Raw genomic sequence first — 10,908 nt, 5'->3', positions numbered from 1 at the left:
GAAATCACTGAGTTTCCCACTAGAAAGAGAAATATTTCACTATGAAGCTGTCTCCTTAGGATGCATTATTTATTTCAGACTTAAAAAACTGGTGATAATTTTCTAAGGCATTTTTATAATCATAATTAAAGAATATAATATAGGTTTTGACATTAACATATTTCCCCAGTGTATTGCTCATACTGTAATATCTTGTTTACAAGTTACCTAGGAATTTTTGCTGCACATATACTAAGAAGTCAATAGAAATATGCAATCTATTTATGAACAAAATTTTTATATTATTATAAGGATTTGTATTTAATTTTTACATTCATTTTTAGTAACTATGTTGTCATTTATCATTTTATTTTTGCTTTTTTGGTCATTTTTCTATTATACTAAAGTGCTATATGTATCTTATATATATTTGATTTTACTAGCTTACATTTACTCGTTTGCTTTTTACTGTCTTGTCTCTCTTTTTTGTACATATTTTATATATATTTTGTATATATTTTGTATATATGTGTATATATATATATATATATATATATATATACACACACACACACACATTTTTATTTTTCATTTCACTTGGTCATTTGTGTAGATTCATTGATAGTTTTTCTTAATGTCTGAGGAGTCAATTATAGACATGTTGACCCTTTAGTCTTAAAACTCTAAGCCTTTCCAAAACTCAAGTCACTAGTTGAATAATCACAGCACAGTGCATAATCAACAAGTTGACACTGAGACAATGCTATTACACAATCCACACGGCTCATTTCTACTTTACCGACTGTCCCAATAACATCATCTTTGTGGCAAAAGAGAATACAATGTCACACATTGCATTTTCCTGTCATATGTAAAGCATAGATTTCTTTCATGGGAAACATTCCTGAGCCTTTTATTTTATTTTAGTTTTTTGCTGAATCCAAGTGTCCTCAAGTTGTTTTTCAGAACTTGCCTCTGTAGTTCACTCAATGTCACCTTCAAACTAGCATTTCAATAATAAATTCAGGCAACAAAACACCACATGTCTGTATTATAAACATTTTTTTTGCATGTGTGATAAACTCTTAATTCTCTACATGGCTCATGATAAAACTTCAGTCTTGAAAAGTATCATGTCACCTTTGAAGAGGTCAGGTGACCATCCAGGCCTGCATAAAAGAACACCAGTGTTCTCCTTCTCACTCTTCAAAGACTTGCAGAGTTCACGGCAGTTGTTTGGTGGAATGTCCTGTGTTCCTCTTTAGGTTTTTGTGCTGTTTCTTGAGGTTGAGGTTCAGGTTATGCCTTTAGTAGAAGGTTTTGCATGTGATCCTGAATTGCTCTTAGATACCATACTTGTGGTCATCACTGTTGGCTGAACAGTTACTTGCAATATCACATTTATTAATTGGCCTCTGATGGTATCTTCTTCTGTGCCTATTCTTGAAAAAAGAAAAACATTTTGAGCCAACTTTTAGTAGACTCTGGAAGCGCTTCCTTAAAACAATTCACAGATAATTTGTTTTCCAGGAAATCAGTGGGCACGGTGGTGCACACCTACAATCCCAGCAGCTCAGGAGGCTGAGGCAGAGGATTACAAGTTCAAATCCAGTCTCAGCATCTTAATGAGGTCCTCAGCAAAGAAGCAAGACCAATCTTAAATTAGACAATAATGTTTATAGCAGCTCAATTCACAATAGCTAGACTGTGGAACCAACCTAGTTGTTCCTCAATGGATGAATGGATAAAGAAAATGTGGTATTTATACTCAATAGAATATTACTCAGTTTTAAAGAAGAGTAAAATTATGGAATTTGCCAGTAAATGGTTGGAGTTGGGGAATATCATGCTAAGCGAAATAAGCCAACCCCACAAAACCAAAGACTAAATGTTTTCTCTAGTGTGCAGATGCTAATTTATAATAAGGTGGGGGGCATTTTGGAAGAATAGTGTTACCTTAGATTAGGTAGAGGGAAGTGTTGGGAGGGGAGGGGAGGGTATGTGGGGATAGGAAAGATAGAAGAATGAAACAGATAGTTTTACTGTATGTATATATGTGACTGCATGACCAATATGATTCTGCAACGTGTACACTCAGAAAAATGAGAAGTCATATCCCATCTTTGTATGATATATCAAAGTGCATAAATTCATTCTACTGTCATGTATAACTAATTAAAACAAATAAAAAATAAATAAAAAACAAGAATGGGCTGGGGATGTTTTGCTTAGTGGTCAAGCACTCTTGGGTTCAATCCTTGGTCCAAAAAAGATAGGCAATTTGTTTTTTAGGAACTTATGTACAGGTATGTCCATTAGTTAGCTGGTTCAATAGATTCTCCATTTGTTATCAAGAATGTCTTCTACATAGAAGAAAGAATAGTGAATTTATGTAATCTGTTTATTCTACAAGTCTGAACAAAGAATTTTTAAGGGACAAGTCTACCCATATTTGACCAGCCCAGGTTTTCATATTTTATGTGTTTTTTACTGGTGTTTGCCTGTAAAGGTTTTGAAGTGTCTCCTCCAACAGGTATAGCAGTAGGGGCGACTACTCTGTAGTGAGTATGTTGTGGGTCTGAAGTCTGCAGAGGGAGGCTGGTGGCATTGGGAGAGGCTCAGGCTGGTGGACAGGCAGGATGAGGGTCCTGTTCCTTTAGCTCACATGGTGCAGGATGCACACTCTTTTTACTGCCTGTTCTCAGGGTGGTAGGGTCATCTTTGATGACTAGAATTCCATTTGTGTTCCAGGTATTTTAGTTTTGACATGAAGACTCACATAAAGAGGAGGAATATTTTTTTAAATGACTTTAAATCATTGATCTTAGTATTTTGCTATTAAACATCATACTGACTTTGGGTTTAGAATTCATTCCTTCACTTAATGTTAAGAAAAAAATATACATATATTTATATATGTATATATTTATATATGTATATGTAAAATATACACATCTTTTATGTATTTTATATATGTATATGTAAAATATACATATCTTTTATATATTTACTTGATACATATAAGTATTTTTCAGAAAGTGATATAGCATTATGCTTAAGAATCTATTAAAATTTATTTAATATTTTTTATTTTGGACCTATTTATGAATATAAATAAAGTTTCAATATTCAATTATACTTGTTCTTAGAATGCTAATTTTGGCCATAGTGCAGAAATGGAGAGATTTCCCATTATATCTATGACAATTTTTCTTTGTCTCTACGCTAGAGACAAAGAAAATGATTTTGAACACATTTGACAATAAAAAATAATTAATAAGAAACACTAAGAGATGGAAACAAAGAAGTTGATCTGTTGGATATTCCCTGCTTCTATGTCCAACTGTAAATACATATGTACCTAACACCTGATCACCTAAATATGCAAAAGAAATATTAGGTCTTAAGGGAGAGACAAACTCTAGTATAATAATAGATGATGAGGACTTATATTGCCTACTTTCATTAATGGACAGTTCATGTGGACAGAATATCAACTAAGAAACCTCAGACTTCAAGTAAATTATAGACCAAATGGACTTAACAAATATTTGTAGAACATTTCCTACAACAGTTGCAGAATTTGTGTTATTTTCATCAGCACACAGAACATTTTCCAGGATAGATCATAAATTAGGCCACAAAAGAAATCTCAGCAGATTTTTGAAATATCAAAATTATGCCATATTCCTTATCTGACTATAACAAAATAAGAAATCAACAACAAAGGGAACTGTGAGAATTGTGCAAACACATGAAAATTAATCAACCATGCTCTGAAACAACAAATGGATTAATGAAGATATAAAAAGGAAAGGAAATACTTCTTGACACAAAAATTGGCACAGAACATTTATAAACATATGGGATGAAATAAAAAAAAAAAGCATCACTAAGAGGAAAGTTTAGAGCTAGGGATGCAGCTTAGTGTGAGAGCACTTGCTTGGCATGTGCAAGGCCCTGGGTTGGGTCCCCAGCCTTGAAGACAAAAGCAAAACAAGGAAAGTTTATACCAATGTAAAATTGAATGATTTCAAAAAATAAAAATCACAGCATGAAAAATGTAATATTTAAAAAGTTTGACAAAATAAAGTTATTTTGAAAAGTTAAAATAATTAACAAAGTTTTAGTCAAAGCAAAGACAACCCAAATAAACAATATCAGAGATGAATAAGAAGATATTGCAACTGACACCACAGAAATATGGAAGATCATTAGTGATTCTTATAAAGAAGCAGCACACATGGACAAATTGCATATAGAAGACACAGATAAATTCCTGTGCACATACAATAACAAGATTGAAAAGGGAAGAAACAGATCTAAGTTAAGCAATATTGAGTAACAAAACACAGTCAGTAATAAAAATCACCCTAGGAAAAAATAAATCCTAGGACTGGATGGCTTGATTGTAGAATGCTATCAAATTTTGTGTGTGTGTGTGTGGTGGTACTGAAGGTTGAACCCAGGGGTGCTTAACCCCTGAGCTATATCCCCAGCCCTTTTTATTTTTTTAATATTGAGACAGGGTCTCGCTAAGTTACTTAGGGCCTCTCTAAATTGCTGAGGCTGACCTTAAATTTGTAATCCTCATCCCTCAGCCACCTGAGTGGCTGGGATTACAGGCATGCACCATTGCACCTGGCTCTACCAATCTTTTAAGGAAGAACTAGTGCTTATTGCTCTCTGTTCCAAAAACCTAAAAGGGAAATATAATTCTTCAGACTCATTCTATGAGACCAGCATTACCCTGGAATTTGGATTTTTTTTTTTCTTTTCAAATGAGATATGTTTTCACAGCACTTGAGAGTCAGCTATTTTTTCTTGGCAAGACCAAGTCCTTTTCCTCTAGGGATTGTTCAAGGGAGAGACCTGTTCAGGAGAGATTACTTCATTTGAATTCATTCCAAATATGCTAACAAGCTAATCTATTAGAAATAGAGATAATATAAAAAAAAGTCTCAGATGCTAACTGCACATTTAAGTGGAAGGATTATTTTCCTGACAGAATGATCCAAGAGATTCTGAAAACTCAAATTCTCCTCAAGCTAGAACATGTCTTCTGTTAATGTCTAGCCCTCTTGTTACAGTTGTGGTTGCTCACAGAAATTTCCAGATGTTCTTGGTTTTCTGGGGGTGAGATTGTACAGATATGGGGACATGTTTTTTATTAGGAAGGAAGCGAATTTATGAAGATGCTTTTGATCTTCAGCAATAGACTGAGGAGTTCTGTTTCTACCTATGAAAAAACTCCATCATCAGCTTTTTAATGAGGTTACATCTCAAGTCTCTGCTGTAGAAGGTAGTGCTGAATAAGTAGGAAATGAATGATCATAAACACTCAAACTTAATCCTTTTGTTTTCTTCACAATAATTGTCTAAAATAGATAAAAATATCATGTAACTAATTTTAGTGTTGTTTGACTTTTTGTTTAATTGTCATCAAATAATGTGTTCAGCCAAGTTAATTTTTACTAATTAGATCAAATTTGGATGCATTATTATTATATATAATAGTGAGATTCATTGTGATGCATTTGTGAGTGAACATAACATCATTTGATCAATTTAATTTCTCAGTACCGTCCTTTTCCTCCCTTCTTCCCTCAATCTACCTTCTTCAATTGTACTAGTCTCCCTTTTATTTTCACGAGGTCACTTTTCTTAAAAATAGTTTTTTTTTCCCTAGCTTCTACATATGAGAGAGAACATATGACCCTTGATCTTGAGTTTGGCTTATTTTGCTCAACATGATCCTCTCCAGTTCCATTAGTTTTCCTGAAATTATAATTAGGTCAGTTTTTTAGATAATTTTGCAAACATAGCATATTATTTTTTATGAAGACGTTTTTCCAGCAGATGAGAATATTCAACTATGTTTGTGCAATAAATACAGACATTTAAAAATGTTTTTATATTTAAGGAATTCACTTGGATACATTTACACTTCCCTGAGAGACTGAGATAATGGGAAATTTTGGAAATACGTCTGCTATAGCCACTTGATACTACTCATGGATCCACTGACTGGCCATATATTATCATGTGTTCTATGAAGAATCATAAGTCCAGGAGACACTGCAGGCACTCTAGTAAATGAAGCATTGATTTTTGGAGCAAGGACAAGACCCAAGATGTAAGTTCTTGGAACAACTGCAAATGAAAACTCATTGAAAAGTCCTATGATCTATTGAAATACAGCAAATATCTTAGAGGTCATTTATTCTCAAAGGAGGTATTTGAATTGGGAAAATTAAGTTGGCAAAACAAAAATTAATTAAAATATACCAAGTATATTTTGTTAATGCTACAGCCTGATTAATATTTATTTTTCATTTTGCCAAATGATACTTGTTACATGTATAAGAAATAATCAAATGCATTTATTGCTTTAATTCATGAGATATTATATTTTATATGATGTGTAAACAAAAAAAGTATAATTATTTTTAGATCATTTGATCATTTTAGATCATTTAAAATGTACATCATACCAAGCAAGTCAGAATGTAAGGGACCAAATGTCTGTTATTTCCTGGAAGCATACAAGAGCTTTTATGTGTCAGTCTTAAAATTATCTCAGCAAACATCAAAGTACATGGGTATAGAGAAATCCATACTCAGGCAAATACCTCTTTTACTGTCACCTGGATTTTAAAAATTGTTATAGTAAAGAACTATATACGGCGATTTTAAATTATAGGAGTATCATTTTAAAGAGCCATTTTCTTTAAAACTGTATCAAATTACTTTTTTCTGATACAGTGTTAATTTCATGGTATAGATGGAAAGTATAGTAATATTACTTTTTCAGTGTTTAAAGTATCAAATATTTGATAACTTAAACTATACATTTATGTGATTCATATAGCATAGTTTTATCATTTACATAATGTATATATTATAGTTTGGACACTCTGTTTTTACTGCATGTTCAATAGAATATTTATCCTGGTGAAATTCTACATTTACAATTAACCAAACATTGCAAAAAGTAAAAATGAAACAAAAAGAATTGAACAAAGATTACTTTATACTCGTGTATTTTTATTGGTCCTTAGCTTTGACATCCACACAATTCCTGAATCAGAAAAAAGCACTAATGTAAAGAAGACACGAAGAAGGTTCATCACAGCTGGACTCTAGAGAAAGCTCATCTTCACATGTTCTCCCCACTACTAAATCCATGTGACCCATATCCTCTCACATGCTTTCAGTCTAAATATGTTCTTGCAGAGGTAAATATTGCTAATACTTATATATAATGTAATAGATAATTCCTTAGACATGCATTTTTATCTTATACCCCAAAATGTGTTCATAAGTTACATGAATACTGTTCTTTAAATCCTGAACTTGGTCAATAATTCTTATTGGATTGATCCAGAGCCTAATTTGTTTTGATGCAATGCTCACAGTGAAATTTTGAAAAATATTAATAATACCTCTCATTCATTTAGATTTTACCAGGTACCCAACAGCACTCACTTCAAGTAACTTACATTTCATACAAATACCCCAAAAGGTAGGTTTATGGGTATTCCTATGCTAAAAATGATGAAACAGAGGCATAAGGAGGTATATTCAGTTGCCCATGCTCATGTAGATAGCAAGTGGATGCAACTGGGATTACTCCAGAATCTACTTTATTCATCAAGGTGCTCTGCTTTCTCTCCATGAATGTCTTGGGTCCTATGTTGATAACCACTGAATGAGAAATTTATTCATTATTTAGTCACAGTAGTAATCACATCCTATTTACCACTGGCTAACACTTTTAAATAGTGATAACCTTGGGGATTTCATTTGATTATACAAATCTTAGAGTTGAAAAGAGTAGAAAGAATAAGTAAAGGTATATTCAAAACATTTATAGTGTTGTAGTTAGACAGGAAAGAATTCTGATTTCATGTAGTTCAGTCTCTTCATTTTCCAATGTGAAAATGGAGATATATTTGTAATTGCATTAAGAAAAATGACAAAAACTCAGTCCAAGCTTCTCATTCCTTCCAGTGTGCTGCCTTCTGGAATCTACACATTGAAGTTCTATTTGTGAACACTCTCTGTACTAAGAAACATTAGATATAAAGCCTTACCCCACTGTTCTCTTACTTTTCAGTTTCTCTCTTCTTCTTTACCACCCAGTTCACACCAAGAATTCTGAAAAAAAAAGATGTACTGGCAGCTGATACAGTAGTTGGTGATGGTGACACTGAAGGGTTAGTTCAGTAAAATTAAAAATATTTGTTAAAATCAGGATTTATGTAAAAGTGTACAGAATTTGACATGGGCAAGAATAGATACAGAATTATAGCTCTATGTCAAAAACGTTGACATTCAGAGCCCAAAGAAGTAATTGGTACAAGAGGAAATGTATTCTATCATTTTTATAATTATTTGATATAGTTCAAGTCCATTTTTGAAATTTAATGAGAAGGTATGAAGATTGAATGTCATTGAGACATGCACAGTGGATGTCTAATGGTGCACTATTGAGTATTGAGCTAGATTCTTCAGAAGAGGTGATACTTTCAGTGCTACACATATCATTTTGTAAAGTTAGTCCCCATAAATAAAACTGACTCAAAGTACTAACTCTACATCAATGTGTATATTTAGGATTTATGCCAACACTATAGGGTAGGTTTCTTGAAAGCAGAAAGTCTTTTCTTGTTCATAATTGCTGTCTTTTGTGCCAAGAAGAAAGCTGATTGAAAGAAGATATTAAATGTATGAATGACAGTGGTGCCTCTATCTGCTCTTCTCCATAGAGACCCACTGAGATCTTAAGATAGAACCTCTTATTCGTAAGTCCAACAGAATCATCCAAAGGGAACTACAATTGTCAAGAGAAGGTCTACTGGACTCCTAGGAAGAGGACCTCAACAGATCCTTACTAAACAGTGACAGTGTGTTTGCTACTGCAGAAGACAGAAAGATGAAGATGTGCTCTATGACAGAGGGCATTCATGATCCTGTTCACAGTTTCAGGAAGGTCATGTTCTCCTGAGCTCTCATCTCTGAGAGAAGCATCATGGGAGAGTAAATGGGAGAAAATAACAATGTCACAGAATTTGTCCTCCTGGGCCTCACCCAGGATCCTGATGGACAAAAGGCATTATTTGCCATGTTTTTACTCATCTACATTGTGACAATGGTGGGCAACCTTCTCATTGTGGTGACTGTCATTGCCAGCTCCTCTTTGGGCTCCCCCATGTACATCTTCCTTGCCTATCTGTCACTCATGGATGCTCTTTATTCTAGTACCATCTCACCCAAGCTGATTACAGACTTACTCTGTGATATAAAGACAATTTCCTTCCCAGCATGCATGGGCCAGCTCTTCATAGAACACCTATTTGGGGGTGCCGAGGTCTTCCTTCTGGTGGTCATGGCCTATGATCGCTATGTGGCCATCTGTAAGCCACTGCACTACTTGAGCATCATGAATCGAAGGGTTTGCATCCTCCTGTTGGTGGTGGCCTGGGCGGGAGGTTTTGTACACTCTGTGGTTCAGCTTGCCTTTGTGTACAATCTCCCCTTCTGTGGTCCCAATGTCATTGACCACTTCATCTGTGACATGTACCCATTATTGGAACTTGCATGCACTGACACCTACTTTATAGGTCTCACTGTGGTTGCCAATGGTGGAGCAATCTGTATGGTCATTTTTATCCTTCTCCTGATCTCCTATGGGTTCATCCTAAACTCCCTTAAAACCTACAGCCTGGAAGGGAGGCGCAAAGCCCTGTCCACCTGCATCTCCCACATCACAGTGGTTGTCCTCTTTTTTGTTCCCTGTATTTTCATGTACGCTAGACCTGTTTCCAACTTTTCCATTGATAAATCAGTGACTATAGTTTACACTGTTATCACTCCCATGTTGAATCCTTTAATATATACTTTAAGAAATGGAGAGATAAAAATTGCTATGAAAAAACTCTGGTGTAAAAAGTTAACTACAGATCGAATAAGAACGCTCCCTGCTCAACATGATGCTAATTCTAACGTAACAAACAGGCAGTAAATTTTGCTAAAGGGTGATATAGTCAAGTCTCAATGGATGCTTCTCTTTATTTTTACAAAACCAGAGTACTTTATTCTTTCTGATTTAAATCATACTAATAGAGACTATCTGGAAAATGAAAAAAAAAAAAAAAAGCACAGGTTTGTCCTATTACAAGTACAGGTAAAACTAAAACTTGTTCTTTATCCTATCATTTTATTTAATTGTTATTCTATCATATTATTATTATATCATCTTAGAATACTATATTATAATTTTACACATATCCAATAATAAATGCAATTCATTTGTAAATTGTGTAGTGTCTCACCTCTAATATCTTTGACATCATTGAAACTACTTTTGTGCGCATTCCTGATAGCATTCCTCTCTCCCAAGAAGTAAATCCAATGCTACATTTTTGTTTAATCAATTTTTTATTATTTTAATTTTTTTGTTATGTCACACACCAATATACACCTTGACTTAATCAAACAAGTATAAACTCTAAACCACTCCATTTCAATCTCTGGCACTCCCTGCTCCCGACCTGTGGTTCCCTCCCTCCACTCTACTAATCCCTCTTGAATCCTTTTACAGCTATTAAAACCAGCTTAATTTTAAATGTACATTTTATTAAAATATAACATTTGTGTTTTCTCATTATTTATATTTATTAACATTGCTTTATATAGGACACAATTTTCTCAATTTTCTTTATATGTACCATGTTAACTTTCTTAGATATGATCCTGTGGTTTAGTCTCATCATTTCCCAGCTGAGTCATCCCCTGTGTGAACATGTAATGGGTTATGCAGCCCGTTCAGTCATCTGACACCTGGATTTCCTCTTTTTCTTTCACACATACTTTCTTTGGCATCCTGATTGAAATTACATTTTGTTAACTAGGATACTTATACAT

At 33.9% G+C, this 10,908-nt stretch overlaps 1 protein-coding gene across 1 annotated transcript; it reads left to right on the top strand.

Moving 5' to 3' along the window:
- Window positions 1-9,025: 9,025 nt before the first annotated feature.
- On the top strand, window positions 9,026-10,006 carry LOC113175050 (olfactory receptor 4A5-like). The gene has a single exon (XM_026379217.2). It carries the CDS (start codon window positions 9,026-9,028, stop codon window positions 10,004-10,006), a length of 981 nt encoding a protein of 326 aa, XP_026235002.2.
- Window positions 10,007-10,908: the final 902 nt, after the last annotated feature.

Source organism: Urocitellus parryii, chromosome 4 (genome assembly GCF_045843805.1).
Source record: "Urocitellus parryii isolate mUroPar1 chromosome 4, mUroPar1.hap1, whole genome shotgun sequence".
NCBI classification, from domain to species: Eukaryota; Metazoa; Chordata; class Mammalia; order Rodentia; family Sciuridae; genus Urocitellus; species Urocitellus parryii.
The sequence above is the reverse complement of the archived record's forward strand: the minus strand, read 5'-3'. Positions and strand labels throughout refer to the sequence as shown.